This window comes from Megalops cyprinoides, chromosome 13 (assembly GCF_013368585.1).
Source record: "Megalops cyprinoides isolate fMegCyp1 chromosome 13, fMegCyp1.pri, whole genome shotgun sequence".
In the NCBI taxonomy this organism is placed as follows: Eukaryota; Metazoa; Chordata; class Actinopteri; order Elopiformes; family Megalopidae; genus Megalops; species Megalops cyprinoides.
In genome coordinates this window covers 22,963,404-22,988,882 of record NC_050595.1, presented here as the reverse complement: position 1 = coordinate 22,988,882, position 25,479 = coordinate 22,963,404, and the positions used below count along the sequence as shown (strand labels likewise).

At 48.6% G+C, this 25,479-nt stretch overlaps 1 protein-coding gene across 2 annotated transcripts in view; it reads right to left on the bottom strand.

Moving 5' to 3' along the window:
- Nucleotides 1-520: 520 nt before the first annotated feature.
- crtc3 (CREB regulated transcription coactivator 3) overlaps nt 521-25,479 on the bottom strand; it is a 37,121-nt gene continuing 12,162 nt past the window's right edge. The window contains exons 4-15 of one of the 2 annotated variants that reach the window (XM_036543394.1): nt 21,402-21,463; nt 13,254-13,316; nt 12,260-12,363; nt 9,579-9,617; nt 8,338-8,423; nt 6,987-7,036; nt 6,011-6,228; nt 5,070-5,335; nt 4,573-4,791; nt 3,877-3,960; nt 3,253-3,457; nt 521-1,910 (exon numbers count right to left, since the gene is read on the bottom strand). In XM_036543394.1, the coding sequence (XP_036399287.1) occupies nt 1,705-1,910; nt 3,253-3,457; nt 3,877-3,960; nt 4,573-4,791; nt 5,070-5,335; nt 6,011-6,228; nt 6,987-7,036; nt 8,338-8,423; nt 9,579-9,617; nt 12,260-12,363; nt 13,254-13,316; nt 21,402-21,463 (1,602 nt within the window). In that variant the 3' untranslated portion in view covers nt 521-1,704. The remainder of the gene's footprint in view (nt 1,911-3,252; nt 3,458-3,876; nt 3,961-4,572; nt 4,792-5,069; nt 5,336-6,010; nt 6,229-6,986; nt 7,037-8,337; nt 8,424-9,578; nt 9,618-12,259; nt 12,364-13,253; nt 13,317-21,401; nt 21,464-25,479) is intronic. The other variant, XM_036543395.1, reaches the window with a different exon arrangement.

Below are 25,479 nucleotides of genomic sequence, written 5' to 3'. Positions count from 1 at the left end.
AACAAACAAAAACAAAAGAGTTCAACGTGCTGTGTGCTGCATTACAATTCAGTATAAAAATCTTAAAAAGTATGTACTGTATAGATATATAGTAGACTAGAATAACAAGTAAGCGGTTCCTTTTTTCATGGTCTAAGATGTTCCAGCCTTCTAACAGACCCTTGTACTTGAGTTCTGCATAGCCAGATTGAAGTTAAAGCACTCTAAGATCAGTCTGTTGTTTTTAAAAAGGGGCAAAGATGCATCAGATGAGACTAGACAATATATAGATAAAAGACATTCCTTTACAATTACACCAAAAATGATCCAAGCTTGTTTTTACTTCTTTTCTTTTTTTAGAAATTTCAGCACAATCTATTACTTTTAGTTTTTTTTTTCTTTGTAAACAGTTTGCCCTTTTTGTCATTTTTAAAAATACATTCTAAGCGGATTGCAAAGATATCCGAGGCAAACTTTTTTCTTTCTTTTTGTTATTTTTTACAAAAAATATATATATATGTATATATATGCAAAGACACTTTAAAAATAAGAATGCTCTATACAGAAAGGTAAATTCATCTTCTCTTCGCTTTTCTTTTTTTTCGCCTCACCTTGGGATTTTAATTTGAAGCTCTTTTTCTTTGCAGGGACTGGCAGCGAATATTTGGCTGGTGGCTCATTGTCTGTATAAAATATAGTGAAAGAAGTGCTGACGCGGCCTCTGTGGCACGCATCAGGTCCTGACACATGGAGGCAGACTCTGCCGTTTGTAAACTCTGCTGGTGCTGGCATCCCCAGGGCATTAGCATGCCTGCTGGTGGCTTGGAACATGGCAATCTACAATTCCGCCTGAGCTAGTGATGGGGGGGGGGGGGGCACACTGCTCCATAACACTCCATGCTGACATATTTCCGCATGGTGCACATGAACGGTCTTTATATTTTTTGTTTTGTTTTTTTCCAAATCATGTCTGGTTGCAAAGCTAAAGACCTAGCCTGACTGAGCCTCTCTTCTTGCTGGAGAGAGATCTGCAGGGCTCTTGTGTGGCTGGAAACGGGGCTCCCGGGCTGACCGGGTCACAAATCTCAAGGGTATGGTGTGCCGAGGATCTTTTTTGGTTCTTTTTTTTATTTTGGGCTGGGAAAAGCAAGGCGATGGGAAACTCAAACCGGTCACAAAGGACACGGTCACATCTGTCCTGGTGATCAAGGTGACTGAGACAGGTACAGATTGACTTGTCATTGTGTTGAATTGTATGCTGCTCTGTTAGTGTGAAACAGTGCTCTTTGTCATTCAGAGCCTTCCCAATGTGTGTGTGTGTGTGTGTGTGTGTGTTTGTGTGTGCATGTGTGTGCATGTGAAATCACATTATAAGTTTTTTTTCCCCAATATATAAATCTACTCTAATTTACTGCATGTTTCTTTGTCTATGTGGCGTTTTTAACCCTAATCTCTGTCTCGAATGGCAGTATTGTCCACTGGATGCGAGGATGTCCATGTGGAGCATGTTTGTGTGGGTGGGTGTGTGTATGTATGTGTGTGAGTCAGACAGTGTTTGTGTGTTAGTGTGTGCATTTGTGCTTGAGCAATGTGTGCGTGTCTAACTGCACACTGAATGTGTGAGAGTGCGTGAGCTGCTCTGTGTGTGTGTGTGTGTGTGTGTGTGTCTGTGTCTGTGTCTGTGTGTGCGCAGATGGCAGGGGGACACCTTGTCTCCCCTCCTCTCTATAGTCTGTCGCTGCGGAAGCTGTCTTCCACCGAGGGGTCGGGCAGGACCATGTCAGGGTCGCTCAGCATGCTGAGGCCGTCCAGGCTGAGGGGCTCGATGCGCAACTCGTCTTCCAGAGGGAAGCCCCCCTCTGAGTCAAAGCACTCCGGCACCGCGGACAGAGCACTGCTGATGTCCTTGGACAGGCTCGGGTTCGAGTCATCTGAGACGAGAGAGAGAGGGAGGGAGGGAGGGAGGTAAGAAAAAGGGGGAGTGAGAGGGACGGGGAGAGGGTAATGGAGAAAGAGGCACAGAGAAGGATTTAGGGGGACAGAGAAAGGGGGGAGGGAGGAAGAGAGAGAAGGAGAGAGTGAGTAGGCATTAGAAAATTTGAGGAAAAATGGAAGGAGAGGGCCAGAGGAGGGGAGAGAAAAAGAAACAGATGATAGCTAAATCTTTTTCCCCCTCACAGGCTGGAGGGAACCCTGAAGCAACACTTATTCTTTCCCAGAGACATGTCAGTGTGTGAGATCAAGCAGAGTGTGGAAATAAAACTTCCTGAGAGACTCATCAGCACCTCCCACCTCCCAGCTGAAGGGCTGCCATTTTGGCTCTGCCTGACACTGATGGCGATCTCAGTGATAGGATGGGGGATGGGCTCTCTCTACTCCACAATCCCACCTCCCAGCTGAAGGGCTGCCATTTTGGCTCTGCCTGACACTGATGGCGATCTCAGTGATAGGATGGGGGATGGGCTCTCTCTACTCCACAATCCCACCTCCCAGCTGAAGGTCTGCCATTTTGGCTCTGCCCAGCACACATGGAGATGTGTGATGGGGTGGGGGATGGTCTCTCTCTACTCTACTATTCATCTCACTCATCTCCAGCTTCTAGCAGAATGTCAGCGTTTTTTCACCAGTTTGACGGCACTGCTTTGATGTAAATGGGCACCAAAACCAATACTGGCAGTCTGATGGCACTTAATTTCCATCTGTTTAACCCCACATATGTTGCATGGAAAACATATTTACTTCCGGTAAATGCATTCAAAAAAGTTCATCGTTACACAATGTGCACTGATGCATTACCCTGACCGTGCCATATGTTGACCTGGTTGGATCAGCCACAGAGTACAGAGCTTCAACCTAAACACCAGCAAGATGAAGAGTGCTTTCCTTTTAACATACAGCACCCACTCTGATGTTGCAAAAAAAATTTCCTGTCCTTCTGGAACTCATTTTTTCTGTTTCTCCCCAACATGCTGTTAATAGCATTGTCATCAGCTCAACATATGCACAAATAGTTTAACATGTTTGCACCTTGCGAGATTTCAATACATCACAAAAGGCCCCACATCTGCATATGGGAGATGCTTCATCAATCTCATGATGGGTGTAGCTACCATGAACTGTCAATCACAAAGTCATCCTGACCAATCATAAGTCTCTCTTTTTTTCCACAAAAAATTGTGGTTGGTTGACATGTTCGAGCAGCTGACAACTTGCCCATGTCGGGCCTCATCCCTCACCGTTTTGGAGGTGGTGTGTGCGAGTAGGGAGGCTCACCTGTCAGGATGATGTTGGGCACGCCTCCCCCGCAGTTGGAGTACAGCATGTTCTGCCTCATCTGCAGCGAGTCCTGCAGGTTGCCGTGGCTGCCGCCCAGCCCCATCAAAGCTGCCTGGGAATAGTAGAGGTTGGAGGCGGGGTCGAAGCTGGTGCCGCCCGCCACTGAGCTCATGGGGTTCTCCAACAGGCCGAACTGGTCCAGCTGGGGGGTGCCAGACAGAAGCAGCAAAGCAGGGTTTAACCTCTGTGTCCCCAAGCAAATACAAGATATACAAGATATACAATTCAAGTGGCACTTGGGCCTGGGTGTAGTCAATGATTTATCCATACGTTTGACAGACAAATAAATTCAAGCATTATAATTAAGGCACAACTTTATTTTGGTGATCATTCTCACCAAGCTACCATGGACAAAACCAGAATTGCTTCAGTAAGTATCCAGCTGGATAAATGGGTAACATGTAAAACTGTAATCTACACAAGTCGCTCTGGATACAAACGTCTGCTAAATGACAATAATGTAATTTAATGTAATGTAAAGTAACACTCATATTTCATTTTGAATCAAAGCTAGGGGCAAAAACTGAACCCTGCCCCTGGCTAGCATTTGCTTACTTGTACCTGATAGGACAGAGACTTCGACTGCCGGTTAGAGAACTGTGGGTCCATGAAAGGGTCGCTGAAGAATGCCCCCATGTTGTTATGCTGTGAAGAGGTACAGGAAGAAACAGAAAGAAGTCAGAGACGCAAGATCTCTAACCGCCTAAAATTAGAACAGCGCAATCAAATATTCCACAAATCCATTAACAATGAATTTCCCTAACTGCAAGCTAACAACGTTATAATTACTACGTCACATAATTCGGAAAGGATGGCAGTGGCGGGTGAACAATGATGTCTTTTTTTTATACCACCCAATAAGAGAGAGTTACATGCTTCTTTACGCAATCGCAACAGAGTCATGCTTTGATATGTTGGCTGAATGAGAGACTGATGTTTCAACTGGGTTAAAAATGCCATCCCTTTGAAAACCGGCTCTGTGGTGAATAATTCTCAGAATCCGACATTTATCGGCAACAGACAATCACATTTAGCTCCTTGGAAATAAACAGGGAGCGCACAGTGAATAAACTGATATCAAGGTCGACATCAATCATGTGATTGTGTAAATGGTGGAGTGTTTACAGGCAGGCCGCTTAACAAAATGACACAGCTCAGCTGGGGAGGCATGGAGAAGACTATTAATATCCTCCTTTTATGAGAGGGACAGTGACACAGACCCGCATGCTGCTGAGGGCTGTGGAGTGTGCTGCTTACTCCGCTGGAGTTGAAGTCCAGGTGCAGGTTGTGCAGTGGGGACACAGGCTGCTGCTGCTGTTGCTGCTGCTGACCTCCTGCCTGCTGATGCTGCCCCTGCCCCGCAGGATGCTGGGAACTCTGCGACAGGGCTGGGTGGCCCTGCTGCAGGGACTGCTGGTACAGGGGGTAGGGAGGAGGCGGCTCCATTGGCAAGTTGCTGGTGTCCAAGGCAACCCCCTGGAAACAGAAAGGCCATGATATAACATGGGACCGATTTAGGAAGCTAATTTTTGCGACCTCGAGGAATAAGGCTGTGCATGCAATGCAGGCCCCCATGTTATAAGGTCTGTGTGATGCTACTTGGAAGCTCATTGGAGCTCACAATGGAAGTCCACCTGAATGTATACTTTGTAGATACACAGCAGACCAGCCAGTACCAACTCAGAGAGCAGGCTGAAGGCACTGGAAGGCCGACAGAGGGAGTGTTGCATGCTGGGAGGGCACGCGGCTCTCACCTGGGTGATGGGAGACAGGGACGGCGACATGGTGGGGGACAGCTGCTTGCCCAGGCTGCGGCGTGGCTCCGCCCCGGGTGAGAGGGTGAGGGGGCTGATGGGAGTGGGCCGTCTCCTGGGAGAGCTGCTCAGGGCCCCCGGCGGGGGGTTGGAGAGCGAAGAGAGCCGCAGGGACGAGTGGATGGAGGGGTTGCTGAGAGATGAGTGCAGCTGGGAGTTGTTGAGGGAAGCCTGGATGGAGGGGTTGCTCAGGGAGGCGGAGAGACCTAAAAAGTGGGGGGCGGACAGAAACGAGTGTCACAGATCGGGGGACATGCGTGTGCGTTTCGCCCTCCACTCCCTAGAAAAGGACATGGGCCCAGGGATGGGACACACAGCCATCATTTGTTACTTTCCCTGCTGCTAGGGACGGACAAAGGAGGCGTCTGTGTGGAGCCCACGTCGGGGTCAGGGTTCCACTGCGACTCTGGTCTCCTGCCAAACAGGCCCCGGCAACAACACGCGCTTCACAGAAACGACATCATTACAGCAGAAACGGAATGGAAATGGATCTGATCAGATATCCGGGGAACTTCAAAGGGAAGACGTCTGTAGAATTCTGCCTCCAGAAAAGAACAGCCCCATTAAGAAAAAGAAGAGAATGCATTTATCCAGCACACCCCACCCCACACCCATTATGGAAGGCAGAGCGCTCAGAGAAACTGAGGGACTCTGGGGACTGGATGTGTGTTTTAAACTAACCACTTAAAAGCGTGTGGATGGCACCAATTAGTGAGCACACTAGCCTGTAGATTAGGGCGAAGCAGTGAGCATCTGTGCAGATCTCCGGTGTGGGAGTGCGAGCCTTTAATGACACCCATGGAGCATTGCCCAGAGGGAAAAGGCCAGAGGAGGCAGAGAAATATGAGTGTGGCTGCTTTCAGGCGCCCGTGTCCACCTACCCTGTGAGTTCCCGATGCCCAGGTGCATCATGGCCGCGGGCAGGTTGCCAGTGCTGCTGCCTCCGCTCAGGTTGGGGTACCCTCTGTCCTCGGGGTCCAGCGGGGTGGGCAGGGGTGAGGGGAAGTTCAGGTTGCTGAGGTCCGGCAGCGACCCGCCCGTGTTTAACGTCCCCTGGTAATGGGACAGCCCGGCGTTGGGTTCCGGGGAGGGGAAAATACTACGCACCAGAGAGAGAAGGGGGAAGGGTTAGACAGACGGACACAAGCGGCGGTAAGACAGGGAACACAGGGGGTCAGTAGTCGAGACAATCATTTCCTTCCCTGTTCTTCTCTTTATATTCTGATAATTTTTAGGCCTTGTGTTTATGACATGAAAAATGATAACTATCATACTATTTAATAATGTTTGGTGAATTTAATAATTAACAATGATGAATTGGGCTCAATGTGAATGAGGAACAGCTGACACCATACAACAAACCCAACATTAAATGGATGAATATATAACTAAAAACAGCCTATTTCTGTGACCTTTCTATTGTAAGCTTCACACTTTCTCCCAAAATTCCTCTTGGGGAGACTGTTATCACTACTCACAGTCCAGTATCTCATGTGAAGTCACACTAATGTTGGGGTTACCATAATGTCTTCATGAACTTTTACACTGTTGATGGTAATGTTGGACGCCAGTTCATAGTTTCAAAGAGGTAACCGAATCCACTTGCCCCTTTTTTCATATAATTAATAATTATATTCATGTCGTGTCTATGTATATACATGTGTACGTATGTGAGTGTGCATGTGTGTGCGTATGTGAGTGTGCGTATGTGAGTGTGCATGTGTGTGCGTATGTGAGTGTGCATGTGTGTGCGTATGTGAGTGTGCATGTGTGTGCGTATGTGAGTGTGCATGTGTGTGCGTATGTGCGTCTCTGGAGGAGGAATTCTCCTGCTGTAAAAGAAGCTCTGTGACTCACTTGATTCCAGGCACTTCACAGGATTTGGGGCGTGAGGAGAGAGACTGAACCTGGAACAGAAAGAGCATGTTACTGACAGCTCGATCCCGACGGCTTCTCACTCAGCCAGGCAGCGTTTCCCCAGGAAGGTGGCACTGCAGTGTGGAAGCACTGCGAGAGAAGCAGCAATGCTTAAAACCAACCTGCGCCCATGAGCGCTCCGGTTTCTTTCTTTTTCTGTACACTGGAACTTCATCGTACTTCTGAAGTTAAGTGCAGTTATCGATGTTCAGATTCACACCACGAGCACAGAAAAGCTGGTGTACCTTCCTATGTGACGTAACTTCCTACTTAATTTAAACATACATTACACAAAGAGTGATATTAATAGAAATAACACATTGCAGCAAATCTATAAATTCCAGAGAGGAAGGAAAATATTCATGATATATGAGATTCTCAAAAGTCAATTCTGGGGTTAAAAGCAATACTTACGATTTTTTTAAATTCGGTTCTGAATTTGGTGTTCTTCCAACATGCGCTGTACTCCGCCATATTACATTTACTGTACTCCAGAGCTATTGTAAGTTTTTATGAAAAGAGCCATATTTCCAGACTTGATCCTGCTCAATGCTTCCAGTTTATGAGTAGGAACATTTTGCAGTCATGGTCGAAAGAATTAATCTGTTTTGAGATTTGTCCCACGCCCTGTCAGCTATCCCGGTCAGAGGGCATATGTCAGGGTCAAAGGGAACTTCCCTTCCTATAGACCACTATCTTGACTAGTTTTTGATCTCACAGTGATCTCGCAGTCATAAGATTCAGTTGCCCTCTTTCTTTCTTGCAATGCCAACACATCTGTTTCTCATACTTTGATTAGATTTCCGTTTTTTCCTGTGTGTGGTATACTATCAAGACAAATACACTGTAATTTACAGACTATAGTTCCAATACGTTTTTTTCCATTTTTCACATGCAGTTGGGCTTAACTGTTTATTACGGTCTCTCTCCCATCGAATTCTAGATGGCACGGTGTTACAGCAGATCACTGTCATTCAGCTACATTTACAGTTTTAAGTGTAAGCTATGCGGCAATGCTTCAGGCACAAAGATATTGTTCAGCTACAGAGGTGACGTTATCTAAAACTCAAGCGTTTTGCTGATCAGCATTTTGTAAAGGCAGGTCACATCTGTTTTTCATTTGTGCGAAGGATAGTACACTGCCAACCTCCAGACGCATTAATTTTACTTTTAATTTTACTTTAAATGTACTAATCACTATTATTCCAAGCATCCCCCTACTAGTGGAGTGATATTGGGAGAACAGTTCCTCTGCTGCCAGTGTCAGTACTTCTCCCTGCTGGTCACTCACCTTCTTGGCCTCCCACAGCTGTTTGGGCAGGGGCTTACTCACCCCCATCAAGCCCTCCTCATTTGGCAAGGCAGGAAAGGAGAAGACTGCAGAGAGATAGAGAGAGAGACAGATAATAAGCGCAGGTGATATTATGGAAAGGGTTTGGCTAACTGAGTATATCTGACATCACTAGGAGAGGGAGAGGTGCTTTTTCATCAACTAATCTTGTCTTGAATTTTACTTGAATGAAAAAAAAAACTAAAAAAAAAAGAAAAAGGGCAGACAAAGCAGATATGAGTGAGAGAGAGAGAGAGAGAGAGAGATACAGAGATACAGAGAAACTGCAACACAGCGAGAAGATAAAATCTCAGAGCATGCACACCGCAGCAGTACAGGCCCTCTCCTCCAATCCCTAGTGGGAGTGTGAGTGCTGGAATACGCCAGCAGGTGTGCCAGTGGCATGCGGATGGTCTGGGTGCCTGTGTGTAATCTGTGACTGAGAACCATGTGACCTTTCCTCAGCGATCAGAGGGGTGGGTGGAGTCAGCAGGAAATAAGGCGAGGCTGGCAGCTGCAGGAAGAGGCCTTTGAACCTCAGCCGGCAGAGTGCACGCACATACACACACACACACACACACACACACACACACACACACACACACAAATGCACTCATGCATTTGCCCAGACAAGCAGTTCTATACACACAATTTACCCGCACAAGCACAAACACATGCACACATTCATTCATTCATCCACACCCACACACACAAGCACACACACAACTGCATGCACACATTCACAGAGATACCTAGCAGGGCGCCACTCCTACAAAAACTCCCATTCGCTCTCACACACACCCACAAGCAAGCAAACACACATCCGCACGCATGCACACATATAGCAATATGACAACACACACCGAGCATACCAATTGACTCATGTGAATGACTGGTGCACAATTACAAGAATGTGGGCCAGAATGCCTCGGCAGTTCAGACCAACTCTGAACTGGCGGGTGTCCAACAGTGAGGCAGGACCGACTGACACGGTGTTAGGGAGTGTTGGGTACTGGCATGTCAGTGTGTGCTGTGATGGGCAGGCTGCCTGAAGCAGGGACACCTGCAGGGAAACTGCCACAGCGGATTTACTGCTGGGAACGGGTCTGTCTACATTTCAGCAAGCTGCGGCCCTCCCCACCCGGCGTGCCGTGCCACACCGGGCCGCGCCGGGTCAAGAGCTGACAGAGAAGGTCACTCACCATCTCCCGAGCCGTCCACCTCCGCCTCGTTCACGCTGGCTGCTCGAATGCCCCCCCACACGCAACACAACACAAGACAGAGAGAGAGAGAGAGAGAGAGAGAGAGAGAGAGAGAGAGGACTGTCAGGACACACTCCACCTCAAGCACACACATTCCCAACCAACACCTGCTCAGAGACATTCCCTTTAGTCAGTAACAATGTCAACGCCAGCAGGCCCAGGCTGCACCCTTTGACATGGTACGCTCTAGTGTCTCTCCTTCACTGTTCTATCAGGCTTTGAAAAAGAAAAAAAGAAAAAACTGCTGTTCACACAACAGACAAATGCGCCATTATGGGGCAGAATTTTCCTCAGATTCCTCCGGCATATTTCGACGTCGCTAAACTGGTCAATCCGCCTCCTACATGGTACACCTACGGCTCGGGCCCCGCACGGACCGCGGCGCAGCATCTGCGCTCTGCCTCTTTAAAGCAGGCGATGAAAGAGACGGTAAGAATGAGCAGAAATAGGCCGCGCGGGCCACGGCAAGGATAAAGAGAGAGCCATTGTTTTCCCACAGCCACAGAGATCCTGGAGAGAACAGCGCTCCATTCTCCTCCCCTCTCTCTCTCCCTCTCTCTCTCCGCTCTCCCACACCGCGGGCATGGCGCCAGCGCCTGGACTCTCTCCTCCTCTCCACAATCTGCTCCACTGTTCCGCCGGGGCAGGCCGAGCGCAGCCACCCAGCTGAGAGACACAAAAGTCCAGTGACACTTCATTTCCCCCCTCAAAGTGGCCATTCGCTGGCTGTTTTTTTTTTTTCTTTAATATAAAAAAGGTTGCAACTGGGATGGAAAATGCTTGGCCCGCGGCCGCTGCCGCATCCCGCACCTTGCCAACATCAGTCTGTTTCAGCATACATTTCAGTCCTGCGGCACGGGCTTCGGACCAAAGCGCTGCCCACGCCGGCCTCCTGGAGGTGGGCATTAAGTCAGGCACTGAGTATCAGTTCCACCTCGCCACTTCCCATAAAGGTTTGCTTCACTCCGCCCCCGGCCCGCCGCAAACCGACTAGGCTGACACCCCCTGCCCCCCCACCTGCCTCTCACCCCCACCCCATGCCAATCTAAGGTCGAACGGAAAAGTGCAGGCGCCCTGACGCGCCCCTTCTGCAACTGTCTAAACACACTCTCGCTAAGTGAGCTGTCAGTCACGTCTCCCCCCCCACAGCAGCCACACCCCCAGCCTGGGCAGACACATCTCCCCCACAGCGGGTGGGCATGGCAACCGGGGCAGGGGAGGAAGGGGGCAGAGGGGGAGTCTTGTAGGAACACGCTCCGCAATCAGTTCCACTGTGTCTCACCCTCTGTCCCGTGGCGCCATATCGTCAGATGGCAAGTGAGTGTAAAGGCCAGAGGAATAACAAGCAAACAGAACAGACAATAAATCCAACTGTCAATCATTTCAACAGGTGCTTCATACCCCCCACACGCACCCCCTCCCCCAGACTCAGGATCTACGGATCAACACCTGCTGAGAAGTATGCGCTTTGACGTGTACACTGTGCGTGTGTGTGTGTGTGGGTTTTTTTTTCATTTGCCTTCTTACAATGTTTTTATTTGGCGCTCACGCTTGGCCCGGATCTTTACCTAATATCCTGTTTAAACTTGTTGGCTCAACAAAGAGAGTTGTAATCCATTATGAAACCAACGACTTAATCCCCGCCTTCCCAGTTGAGAAGTGATAACTCAACCACCATTGCTTTTCATCAGTATAAACTGAAATGCCTCTCCCCTGCGAGCGAGCGAGAGAGAGAGAGAGAGGAACAGAGGAAGAGAGAGAGACAGAGAGAGAGAGCAAGGGAGAGGGAGACAGAGAGACAGAGAGAGTGAAAGCAAAGGGGAGGGAGACAGAGAGAGAGAGAGAGAGAGAGAGAGAGAGAGAGAGAACGAATAGTTGCCATCCTTTTCACTTGCTCTGCCTGTGCTCGGGGGAGAAGTCTTTGAACTACAGGCATTTTCATTTCATGTTTTCACCCAGCTTCAGAACAGGTCTGCTACTGCTGTGTAACACCTCACAAAAGGCTCTGACTGAGACATGCCTTTATACCACGCCGCCAAAACTGCACAACAGGAAGACACTCTTGGCAAGATGAAGGATTACTTTGCGTCTTACGTAATGTTAACGGCGACACAGCGCGCAAGGGCACAGATAAACACGTCCGGGGAGGCGGCTGGTCCCCGCGGGCACGCTCTGCGGGCTCAACGCGCCGCAGGGATCTCTCCGCGCTCCACGGGGTGGACTGTGTTCTCTGTTAATCAGTGACCCAGAGGGCGAAACACAAACATCAAAACAACCGCGATCGCCCTGACGTGAGCTGCAGATCGGCACACCGCACCACGGCTGGCAAAGAAAAATAAAAAAGAGAGAAGTCCAGCGCTTCTGTGCCTGAAAGTCATATAATGTGTAGCGCGAGTACACACAAACAATGCTATGAATGAAGGCTAGAGGAAATCAATAAATATAGTAAACAATCATGACAATACAATGAATGAGCTACTGTAACAGCCACCCAGAGCATCGTGCAGGTTAGCTTTAATCCCCACCTCCGTGCCACCTCGGGTCCTGTGCCCGCCTGGACACCCCTCCCCTCTCTGAGTCCCTTTGAAGCTGGAGGTTAAAAAGAGTGCGAGCAGGCTCACCGTTACGCTGCGGGGGCCCCCGGCCCATCTGCTGGTTCATTCCGAAGCCGTCCTGTTGGTTGGGGCTCATGGCGCTCGTGTGGAGGGCGGAGTCGGAGTTAGTTCTGTAAGGGAGATGTTTGGGGGGGTGGGGGGGGACGGGGGCGAGGGGGGTAAAGAACATCAGTCACAGAAGACACTTGACCAAGGCCCACTGCTTCTTCACTTTTCAGCTCTGCTGTTCTGTGGCAAGTCGGGCATATGCAACCAGGTCACTGGCCCTCTTTCAGCCCTCGCAAACACTGGCTACACATGAGATCCCTCTCAGGCCCTCTTCATCTACTTCCAGTGCCTGCATTTCGGTTTGGTGTTACCTTACAGGACGGAAGCTTTTTTCCGCTTCAGTGTAATAATAGAAAGAGGAACTCTGTGTACTGCATTTCATCAGTCTAACAAATTCAGTACGCTGCATTTCAGAAGATGACATCATCAAGGATTGAAACAAACACTGGGTGAGCTGTCAGACTCAACCTGGACTAATGTCAGATGACCAATTTCAAATTCAGAAATGGGGAAAAAAAAAAAACAAAAACAAAAGAAAAATTGGCTGAAAAATTTCAAGGAGAGAAACAATCAGTTCAAAACAGGCTTTGTCATCATCATTATCATTGACCCTGTAAGAGGTGAGACAGATCATCTTACCAATACAGTCTTTTGAATCCTTTGATTGGATAAGTGGCAAAGAGACAAGAGTGCTTAATTTGTGAAGCTTGAAAAACCCTTATTAGTACTCTGTTTTCTTTATGACCCTGACTTGAAGCTTTGTCAGGAATCAAAGACATCCAATGATGGAGGAGGAGTGAAGAAAAAAAGAGAAACAGAGAGACAGAGACAGAGAAAGGGAGCGATAAAGAGGAAGACAAGGTGGCTGGAGAAAGGAAGAAGGGAAACCAAGATAAGTCCAGGAAGAAAAGTTGGCTCTGTGTGAGGTCAGAGTTCAGAGGTCACAGGTCACCTGTTGAGCTGCGATATTAATCTAAATCCCGGCCGTTTCTCTTCTCTCCAGGGCTGCTGCTCCCTTTGGAAATGGAAACACCACAGTTTACAATCCCGAGAGGGCCTGGTGCCGCCCTGGCCCAGGGTTAGTAAGGGGGGGGGGGGGGGTGGAGAGCGAAAGAGACAGGGTGGAAAACGCTCAGGTGAAGGAGGTAGGCGTGACTGAGAGGACGGCAGAGACCACGAGGAGGCCTACAGGCCTGAACCTTAGCTCAGCTGGGGCCTCTTCTTCCCAGCTACACCAACCCCAGCCCTACAGACTGAGGCTGGTGGATTACCCGACCGAGAGACTGAGCGTACGTCAGGACTGCGGTGACCGCAGTGTATGACATAAACCCCGCCGAGCCTTCACCAACGTTTGGACACGCCATCCAGCGAACCTTTTGCCAGAGGACTGGGGTAGAGATGTGACAGGCAGAAACGAGTGGCAGAATCCTGCTGGCTTCGTAAAAGTGTCTGCCGCTTCAACCCATGAGCTGAATCACTTCAGAAAAAACAAAGTGTAACGACTCCACCCGCAGATCTGTTTGGCAGAAACAAATCTGTCTGCGTTCAGACGTGCCAAACTTCGTATTTCTCCAAGTGAAATGGCTGTGGTTAACAACACGTGCATTATATATTCCTGTTTTTTTCAATCGGAGGCGATTACTGTATCTTACATGCTAACATTACCCTGAGCCCAAATCCTGACTAACCCCCACCTTAAGCAACAGTTCTAGAACTTTCCTTTTCCCCTTCATCTAATAATGTCTCCATTCTTATCCACATCTTATTTATAACTACTACAAAACACGTCATAGATGGTATATGTGTTCTTAAGTATCCTTTCCAAGCCAAAAGCTCCTCCCTGATGAAATCTGTCACCTGGCTAAGGTGTCCTTCCTCTTTCTACCTGCAGGGGGCGATGTCTCATGGAGGGTTTGTGTACTTCCTTGCTTTGCAGTGGGAAAGGGGAGGAGAGAGAGTGATAGAGACAGAGTGAAAGAGGAAGTGAGATCAAATTCAACTGTAACTCAAAACTGTGCTGGTGACAGGAGACGTAAAACAGCTTTGGGGGAGGGGGGGTGGTTTGGGGTGGGGGGCAGTGACACTGAAATGGTAAGAATGTCAGCTGTGTTTAAGAGTGGTGTTGGGGAGGCCGCAAAGGAGAACAGGTCACTTCTGTAGCGCTGTGCTTGCCATTCACCGAGCCTGTGTGTCCCAAACAATAGGGGGCAAATGACACACCACACGCTGTCTAGTCCTCAGCAGATGACACCAGCTTTATTTCACATTTCCACGTAAAGCGGTTTTGACCCGCTCCCCCGTTGCACTGTATTAAGGCTTAACACACATGCCATATGGAGGAGCAAAGACAACCCTCCCTCCCTCCCTCTCTCTCCGCCTCTGTGTATGCAGGCATATCGGTAAATTAAACACGACAGTTTCAAAACACTGTAGATGACCACAGATTAAAGGAGATGCTCTATGGAGGTTGACTGCGCAGATACACATACGTTCAGATTAAAACACAAACAAAAACAAACTGTCCTGCTGTTTCATTGCTCCTGAAGACAGGGAGTCCGGACAGCTGGGATGATGAACATGCTCGCTCCTGTCATGCTTTCACTCCATCCATTTTATTCACGTGTGGTACGTTATGGTGTGTGCATGTGACTGAGTTTATGATTCATTTGTAAGGTACAGTGTGTGCTTGTAACCACCAAACAGATGTTTTTTTCAACACAGTCAATCTTGCAGAACGCTTATTTTTACGCCACATCTCCTATGGAGAAGTGCATTTCTAGGATCCTCTCCCTGGAGGGGGCTGGGAGGGTTGTCTGGGAAGAGTGAGGAGGAGGAGGGGGGGGTAGAGCGTGGGACTGGGAGAGCAGCAGTGACCTCAGCAGCTGACCCAGCCCAGCTGTGCTCCACTGGGACATGCGCACACCGCCCCGCCCACTCTACCCAGACACCAGTGGGACCGCGGCTCTCAGAGGAGCGGCAGTAAGGCGCTCAAAATACACACTGTCCTCTTTCAGGACCGTCCCGTGAGGGCCGCGCGACTTCCGGCAAACAGGCCCTCTCCCATCCTCCGTGTCCCCTTTCAAGCTTTCAAGCTCAATAAATATCTTCCGCCTCGCGGCCCCCTCATCGGAGGGTAAGAACAGGGTGGTCTAGCCTGATACTTCACACACAAGTACAGACATAAAAAAAAATCTAAAATCGTCAGGATGTTTACAGACTGTGCAGTGTCCAACTTGTACTGCATAACCCGCCCCTCAATAAAATGACAGTCCTTTCCAAGATGGCCTCCAATTCCCAACACACTGACCGCTGACTCTCCCTCCTTCTCCCTCTTTCTCCCTCCCTCCTCTCGTGAATCTACACAGTAGCAGCTTGGTCTGCTAGCAGCCTGCCTCAATGTTGTCCTCCGCTTCAGGGGGGAGATCACCACAACTAAAGCTCTACACCCCTTATCAGCCGACGAGCTGGAGCCAGTGCTGGCCCAGCAGGTACGGTACTGTATGACCGTTTTTTGACCGCGCTGCCCACAGCAAGAGCGTGGCGCGTGACCTCACACGTGTTCCAAATGCCGTATGTGCTCGTTGGGTGTGACCATGGACCTGCCAATTCCTGAGAAACAGAGGGAGGAAGTCATGCTAGGCGGTAACAATGGCAGAGGTTATGTTGCTTTTTCTTACGAGTTTGATGTTTTTTCTTGTGTATGAAGAGAAAGGAATACAGCGAATGTCAATGGAGGCACACGACTCTCCTCGTCTGCCCAGCCTGTATTGTGAAAATTTGGTGTGCCTCCTCGCATCTTTTTATAATTCACCCTGGGGAGCCACTGGCAGCTTAACTGGCACTATCTGGAGTGAGTGAAGCCAGAGACGGATTGTGAAGCCATGAATCCTGGGGCTTGCCTGAGTTGGTCAAGAGTCTGGGCTAAGCTAGCCTGCGGAATCTGATACTGGACACGGAGTGCTCCAGCCCCTCGAGGTGGAGACACACAGGACTGTGGGACCGTTGCTATTAGAAACAAACAGATGCATTTGTGTTTGCGGGTGAACTGAGATGCAGTATTTGGGTTCCATAATATTTAATTTCCCGAGCTATATGTCCCATAGCAAACTCAGCTTAACACCTGCACAGTGCTGGCAATGTCAAACCTGAGAACTCCACACTTAAGGTGGAGCCACAGATTATAGGCATCATACCCTTTGAGTTACAGCGAGTTCATGCCTGGAAAAGAGGAGATAAAAGATTTAGCAGTAATTATTATTATCAATTTTCAATCTGCTAATTAAACAGGCTCACAGGTAACATTTTAAATTCTTTAGACTACCATTTAGGGGAAAATGTTGTTTATTTGTTTGGAATATAAGCAGTGATTGTACAACAGCCCTGTAGTTCTACTTCAAGGCAATTGAACATTCCACCTTAATTATCCCCTCAGCACATGGTTGGAACTCAGCAGGGGATTATGGAGGACTAATGTGTCTGTTCATAGGGACAGGAGGAAAGGTTTATTTGTGTGTGGGGAGGAGGGGGGGTGGAAAAAGGGGGGCAAAACTGGCAAAGAGAACAGCGGTGCGACACCAAATGAAATAGAAATGGAATGCGCTTCAGCTATTTTGGGGAGATTAGACTAATTGTCAGCTACACACAGACACCATGAGATTTTTGTGAGGATCAATAAACAACTTTGGGGGTCTGGCATCCTAAGAAACACTGAACAGTGCAGAGCAAAAGCACACTGCAATCACATCACAAACTACGCTCTTGGTACATTTATATGGGGGATGCCCTTTGTAATTCTGACAGCTCCATTAGTGTGAAAGGTATTAATTTCAAATACCATACGGTATTAAGGTGCATTATGCCACTTAAATTTCTGGCTCCAAAGGCAAGCCAGGTTGATTTTGCACCACTGGAATAAATTCATTCGTTCCATACCAGAAAACCAACTAATGTGAAAACCCTCTTAAACTGCTTAGCTTGCTGACCCCCGCCCCATAGCTCACTTGTATGTAGGCCACGATCAGTAACAACAGTGTGCTGAGCTGGCAGGGCCAGTTCTCCTTTGGCTTGACAAAACCACCTGGACACAAAGCAGAGCTGGTCAGCAAGGCTGGTTCCAGCTCTACAGTTGACATGGGGTGCACAAGCTGGTGTGCATTACGTAAACTGCCTGTACCCCCCAACAGAGCTCTGTGCTCACACTCCTCAGCAGTGCGGGTCTCTATGATGCAGACATACGGGCCGTTTTATCAGCCGCCTGAGGATTTGGACATGCTCCAGGGCAGCTGGGGTCAAGCTGAGCCGCAGTGCGCCTGAATGAAAACGGGGGGGGGGGGGCCCCGGCACTGAAAGGGTTAAGAGTGTGATGGATCCCCTCCAGCGTGGCCTGCTGTAATGATCTGCAGATGTTGTGAGTGTTGTGGACACTTCCCGCTCCGCTCTCTCCCGAGGGCCCTAATGAGCCCGCAGGTCAAACAGCACAGCAAACCTCGCTGCTTGGGACAGACCACAGCCCGGTGACCGTAGACACACCACAGCCCGGTGACCGTAGACACACCACAGCCCGGTGACTGTAGATACAACACCAGCCTGGTCACCGTAGACATTCAACAGCCTGGTGACCGTAGACACACCACAGCCCGGTGACCGTAGACACACCACAGCCCGGTGACTGTAGACACAACACCAGCCTGGTCACCGTAGACAGACCACAGCCTGGTGACCGTAGACACACCACAGCCCGGTGACCGTAGACACACAACAGCCCGGTGACCGTAGACACACCACAGCCTGGTGACTGTAGACACAACACCAGCCTGGTCACCGTAGACAGACCACAGCCTGGTGACTATAGACACACCACAACCCTGTGACCATAGACACACCACAACCCGGTGACCGTAGACACAACACCAGCCTGGTCACCGTAGACAGACCACAGCCCGGTCATGGTAGAGACGCCACAGCTCGGTCACAGTCCTTCTTAAAATGTTCCCCTCTCTCTGACCATTCTCACAGCACTGTCTATTACTATCTTTTACTATCTATTATTTTTGCTTAACATGTGCTTACATTTTTTTAAATCTTATCTGTCCATCCCTCACAACACTGCCCTTTGTTATTTTTAATTTATAATAGTTTTTCTTAGCTGACAGTCTGGTTCAGGCCAGCATAAATTTCCCCACATTATCCATTTATACAGCTGGAAATTTCAGGTTAACTTCCTTGCTCAAGGGCACCACAGCAGTTTCCTACCTATGAAATGAACTTGCAACCTTAAAACCTGGTCTACATACACTCGTTCTTATCATCATCATCATATTGTCACATTTTATGGAAGCGGGAAATCAGATTGAATAAATCAGCTAAATCAACTCTTCACATAGAGGCAGATGTTCTGCAACTTAATTAGGAGAACTTTTAAAAAGTTTTTTTTAATTAAAAAAAGGACACCAATGGTGGAAAATTGGTGACTAACAACAACAACAAAACAACTGAACCTCCGTTGGATTGATCCCAATCTGTCTGTAATGACTAGCTCTGATTTTAATGTCTGTAGAAAAAAAAAAAACAGCAGATGTTTGCTCTCGTTAAGCAAGTGTGGAAGTCCCTCGCTGGAGTGGAGCCGGGAGGGGCGCTGTGTCAGGCGCGCATCAAGACGCGCTCGACCCCCGAAATCAAACCCCACAGAAACGCGCTTAACGCCGATCCGCCAGAACAGAACGCGGTGATGTTCGAGACCTGCTGCGGCCTGCCCCCGTGGCTAGCGTAGCTCTGATCTCTTCCTGACAGTCTGCTGCTGCAGGCATGGGGGGGAAGCAGATTCTCTCTCTCTCTCTCTCTCTTTCTCTCACACACATACACACACACACACACACATACTGTGCACACAATCTGTCCCTGCAGCGGGAGCAGAAGGCAGAAGGTGGAAGGCAGGGTCTGGCCACTGGAGAGCTGGAGTTAGTACTTGCACACACTGGGGGGGGGGATGGGTGGGAGAGAGACCAGAGCAGCGGCTAGAGAGATTTGTCCTTGATGGGAAGAATCAGGTTAGAATCAGAGAGAAACGCTTCTGGTTAGTACTGGGAGATCTGGGAGTTCACCAGGAAGCAGACACTTTAAAAAGACCTGTCAAAATTACACACAAGGAGAAAAGGCTACACCATACAGAAATGATGAGCACAATAACCCAAAAAACACATTTCCAAGAAACTCACCAAAAATATATACAGTGCTTTCCACATTTATTCCATATTTATTCATTCAGCATATGAATGAATGAAAAATGTGTCTGGCTCTGGGCAATGCTATTAAGATCAAAGTGTAACACTTCAAATTTTGTATCAGCGTAAAAAATATCTGATAAGTAAATGTTTACTTCTATAGCAGGATTATTGTTCCTGTTTAGTCAGGCATATAAAAATGGAGGGCACTGTATGTTTTAAGAGACATTGGCTGATGTCAGTAAATTCACCTGCACATCTGAAAGGCGATTAATGATGTTTAAATAGAAAAAACAAGTTACTGTAAAGGAAATCAATACGTTCCCAGAACAATTTCACCAGCCATAGCATTCACACTTCAACATCATGGGTTACACAATATATTGGATTGTACGGTATGCTGCAATACAAGAAGGCATCCTTTGCTGACGCGGAATCGCCCTGCACGAAAAGCTCATCTGAATGCCGGAGATCAACAAAGTTCCTCATTTTTCCATTGTTGCTGGTGACAACATTCCTTTTTAAAAAGGCCTGTCTCTATTTTCCTATCAAACCAATCAACTATAAATTTACTTTCTAATGCAATGTTCACTTTCTAATGTAACGATGCCAGCAAAGCGTTTATGAGGCAGGGATCCATCATCTCCGGCTTGTTTGAGCTCTTTTTTTTTTAAAGCCTTGCTGGATTCTGTGCATACGCAGGCTTGTCAAGCTTGAACTGACAAATAAAGAAAAATCAAAAGGACTTGATTTACGACTACATAAATGGCGAGGTTGCGTAATCCCCCTGACTGAGGGATATAGCAGTCAGACCAGTTGCCTGATGGGGCAGGAAGACTGTGGGGGGGGGGGGGGGGGCTCACGGCAACTGCGACGGTTGTAAAGAGCCCGCGCCTGGCCAACCCGCGGGCAGATGTAAACACTGCCGGAGGGCGTGGACGTGTCGTGTTTTACGAGTTGTAAAGTAAACAAGGAGCCGGTGGCGATGCTCCCTCGCTGCAACGCTGCGGGGAGAAGCCATTTTGGCAGCCGTCCCACCCTGCATTCAAAACAGCCCAGAGTAGGAGAGATCTCTTTAAGCCTTTATTGCCGGCTGTAATTCACTCCCTCGTTTCAAAAAAAGGAAAAAAAAAAAAAAACAAAAAACAAGAGGGGGAGAAGAGCGTAAGAAAAAAAAAAAAACTGCCCAATGAATGCAGCTGTTGTGAAATGAAAATAGAGTGAAATGGTGACTTGGTTCACCTGCCGTAACTACGGGGCGTTACTACAGTAGCTGTAGCCAGGGTGCTGTACGCTCCCCACAGGTGGAGCACGCGGAGCGGCAACAAACGGCTCCGCCGTATCGTTTGACCTTTAACCAAAATGCTATCTGTCAAAAGCATCTCTGCGCGGCGGAGGCAGCCCTCCCCGGGCGGAATGAAAGAGCTGGCCGGCCCTGCTGAGCGCTGCAGTTCACAGCATTCAAATCAGGTGCAGCGGCGACACCGGACGCCGTTTATTACGCCTCCCTGGGGCCTATTAACCTCCCGGCGAGATATCGTGTCAGATTCTGCTCAGAGGGGACTCGTCAGGGATTGCGGCTTTTAATTTTTTTCCCCCTAAAATCTTATTCTGCGGCATTTAAACTCTCCGTGGGCTTCGCTGCATGAGTCAGCTCTGCGGTGACGAGTGGACCCTTTTGCGGGGGAGCGGCGAGGTGGCTTTTCAGAGTCGAGGGCTGCTGCTGCTGCTGCTGCTGCTGCTGCTGCTGCTGCTTCGCCCGCGCGTAGCTCAGTCTGCTGGTTGCCGAGTATCCCAGCCTGCTGTTTACTGTGCCATTTTCACACCCCGAGGGGCCGGGTCTCACAGGCAGTGAATCAGAAAGGGAAAAGAGCACTCACCTTCTCCAGCTGTTGTCTGGGGGAGGGGACAGGTACACCGTTCCGTATGGAGAGCTCTCCACGTGGCACTGTTAAGGAAAGCTCTCAGACTGGTTCACATACAGTAATACACACCACAACAGGGCTCGTCCAAATACCAAAATGTACTGTAATAGAGTCAGGTTACAGTAATATTAAGGAATACTTTCTACATCAACAGAGACATATCGCAAGTCCAGAATCTTTTGTGCAGATTTCTGCAAACCATAATAAATCACCTAATATTAGATTAAATATACTGCTGCTAACTCAAACATAACTGAACACTGGCTTCTTCATATTTTAATTGTAAGGACATTTATTTTCGCAAAACTAAAGGTGACAAGATACTGACAAAACTTGTCAGAACCTGAAGGATGCAACTGACGTGGCATTAAGTTTACATTAAATTACACAGAGTATCTCTGGCTGCTTGATGTTCATAGCATTACATACACCCAGGCAGCCTTGCATATTGTCAATGACTGACTCATTTTTGCAGATGAAAACACACTGTAAATTTGGGCATGTGTCTTCCAACACATGATACCACCACAGTGGGTTGGCCGACATTTATTTGACCTTACAGTGCATTGTAGCAAAACAAACACGCATGCGAAAAAGCAAAAATGTTTGTAAAACTGTAAAAACCAAGCATATCCATTACAATGCAACCCCCTCCCTGTGAGACAATAAGTGTCTGGAAGAAAAGGTCACAGAGAACAAAGAGCACATTAACGACCCCTCACAACTGTCCCCAGGATCAGTTCCTAGCATTGTGCCGATGAGGGGGACTTGAGACAAAGAGCAATAAAAAAAAAGAAGGCTGGCACTTTCACTATCAAACATCTGCTCAGTGGAAAGTGAAGTAATTGCTGCTGAAGCAGAGTGTGGACTGCAGCCTTCCTGCCAGCAGTATAACAAGTCTCTCCTTCATCTAGTGACAGACTACATACGCAGGCGGCGCAGAGCCTCCTCTTTAAAAATTCTGATTGCTTTTTTTTCGAGGCTGAGCTGGAACAGATGTGAAGATCGTGTTTTTAAGGCCAGCTCAGAAGTGTCTGCGCTGGTGTGCAGAGGGGACACAGCGATGGGTGAAAAACGACCCATTCTGGACCAAAGAACCGCAGGAACAGCTCACACACACCAGCCTGAACACCCACACACATGCGCGCACACTCCCACGCACCCACCGTACACACACGTCCAAGCTCACGGCCACAGCCATACACACTCACACAAACACAAACAAGCACACACACAAACAAAAGATGCTGAGGCAGGGAAGCAGAAGAGAAGTGATGACACGTGTATTCTTTTACCCAAAGCCGGAAGTCACGGATTAAACGGGAGATTTCCCTTAGTTTTAATTAGCTTATGTGGTGGGAAGGGACAAGCAGCCAATGATAACCCCGCCACCACAAAGCCCTGGGGAAGGAGTGGGCGGAGCTTCCCCCACTCGCCGCTGTGTCCACATCCACCGCCCGCGGAGATGGACGAACCTGCCGCCTTCCGTGACTCGACAAAGGGCCCGAGAGGGTGAGGTTTAACGCCGTCTCACTCGGAATCAGAGGGGACCCGACACTGTGAGAGAGACGCCGCAAAGCATCCTGGGAGAGGCAGAGCCCCTGCGCAGGGCCTGGTGGTCAGCGACTGCGCGCTTCAGCTCACTTTCAGAGCAAGCCTAATCTCAGCAGATGCAGTTAAACTAATTTGTGAAAAACAAACCTCGACCAGGAGGGACATCTGGTGCTTAAGAAGAGGAAAAAAAACAGATGAAATCAAATTTTGGCCTGAAATACTATGCCTCGGCCTGTTCCCTCGACACACTGTGAGGATCATATGCTGTGATCCAAACCAATGGCACCGTTCCCCAAACTGCCCTCTCCGAAATCTGTTTATTTATACAAACCACAATCTGTTTACGTTCAAAAAAGTAGAAAAAAATCTGAGCTTTTTGGAAAGAAAAAAAAATGACAGCAATTCACTGAACCGTGCGTGTGTCATCGTCAAACGAAGGCACAGGGGAGGTGTGAGATCAGTCACTTTGCACCATTTAATCACGGAACAACTTGGTCATCTTCAGGCGCGACGAAGAAGCTGTCAAGATGTGTCTGCGATCTGTCATTATTAAATATGCAATGCTATGTCCTCTGAATAAAATAGGATTGCTTTTCTGTTGCTCAGCCAGTTGCTCTGCCAAGCTCCTGATTTCTCCCTGCAAGCTAGCACAAAAAAACACTGTCTGCTGCCTCATTTCCTAGTCTTATTTCCTTTATTCGTTTTACAAAAAAAAAAAAAGGACCAAAAACTTGACTACAAGCTTCAACCTTATAACTCAGATTGCAGCCTCAGAGCTAATGGGTGGGATTATGTGTAACTTGTGTGTGTACATGAGGAAACTGATCTGAGGGAGGAAAGAGATGTGTATGCGGTTAGGCGGAGGCTGGAGTTGGACAGATCCCAACTGACCCCAGCACACACAGAGTTTCTTTTATTAAGACGAAACGAACTAAGAATGAACAGTCATTCTTAAAAACCGATTACAAATCTCAACACAAGGAAACATGTCCCGTGACAACAGTTAAAAAACAACAGTGCCAGGACGTCAAGAATATCTTGACTCCTGAAACTGCAGGGGTTCTTGGGTGTCAGAGCAAAAAAGCTAGCAGCGGGCGCTGCACGAACAGAAAAGTTTACAAAGCGCTTCCCGCCAAGCTCCTGAACGGCCACGAGTCATTCTTGGAAAGCAGAGGGATAAATAAAATCCCAAAGTTATGACAGCGCAGGGGAGGCTGCTGGATGGGAACCAAGGGGGGAGTGGCCTGGGAAAGCACACGAAACGGCCCCTCTCCATTCAACAAAAAGTCACCAACAATAAACACTGTCGTCAGCAAAGCAGACTAAAGTGCTGTTATTTGCCGGACAGCAGATGGTGCGGGTGGCTTGGCGATATACATGTGCGCTCGCTGGCCCCCAGGTTCAGGAGTTTAAGTTTAAACAACTCTGGCTGTGAGGGCTGGGGCCGGGGTGGGGGGTCAGAGCTCTGACTCAGAGCTCTAGTGGCTGGGATGAGCTGGGAGGCCAGCTGCCTCTGTGTGGGTGAAAGTGGCGGTGCGGTCGGAAACCCGCGTGAGCTCAGGCAGCTGGGGTGTGGGCAGCGGCCCAGCCTGGGGTGGGAGGATCGGGCTCCAGGAAGGTGGCTGGAGAGAGTCCCTTGCTAAGCGAGCGAAAGGTGGCGGCCGCTCATGACCCGGGATTACTCGGGGCTTAGGAGCTCGAGGTCACGCATCGGGCTGCTTACATAACACAGCGACCGCCGCGACACTTTTGCGCGCTTCACACACCTGCAGCACACCTGAGGACACCTCAGACAGGGGCCAGTGGAAAAAGAGGGATCGGCACTCCCCTGGGGTTACACACCGTCCCAGGGAAACAGGAGAGCGGGGAAGCTAGGGAGTGTTTCAGATAACACCGCTCGCTCCAAAGCGCCACTCTGTGTCACCGGTGTCAGCCACGCCGAGCACCTCCTTACCAGCGACCCTCTACAGAGAAGCACACACATCCGCTTCCTTCTGGAAATTTCTCTACACCTCATCTGTCTGGCACAGATTTGTCTGATTCCCGTCCACAGAGCCGTCTTACGGAATCAAGGCCAACAAGATGAACGTCATACAATTCAGTCTGACAGTCACTGGGTTTTATGCATGCCTCATGGTTAGATACTTACGGATGAAATTATAAGTTCAGTTCAGCAGGTATGTTCAGCATAACAGACTCTGTTTACAGGTAAACAGGTCCTAAACAGGTCCTACCCTGACTTTAACATAGCCTTAGCCTTTAAACTTTCTTTGACTGTCTAAGCCATGACTTTGATTTCTGAACAAAAAAGGTCAATAAAAAAAGTCTGCAGCTGAATTCAGGACAGTCTACTTCCCAAACAGATTTACAGTCAGGTCTTGTACACAGCCCTGCCAACTAGAAACTCAAATGAACCCAGTGATTCAGACTTTCCACACTAGTTCACTTCAGAGGACTTTGATTTGCTTAGGGGATCCTT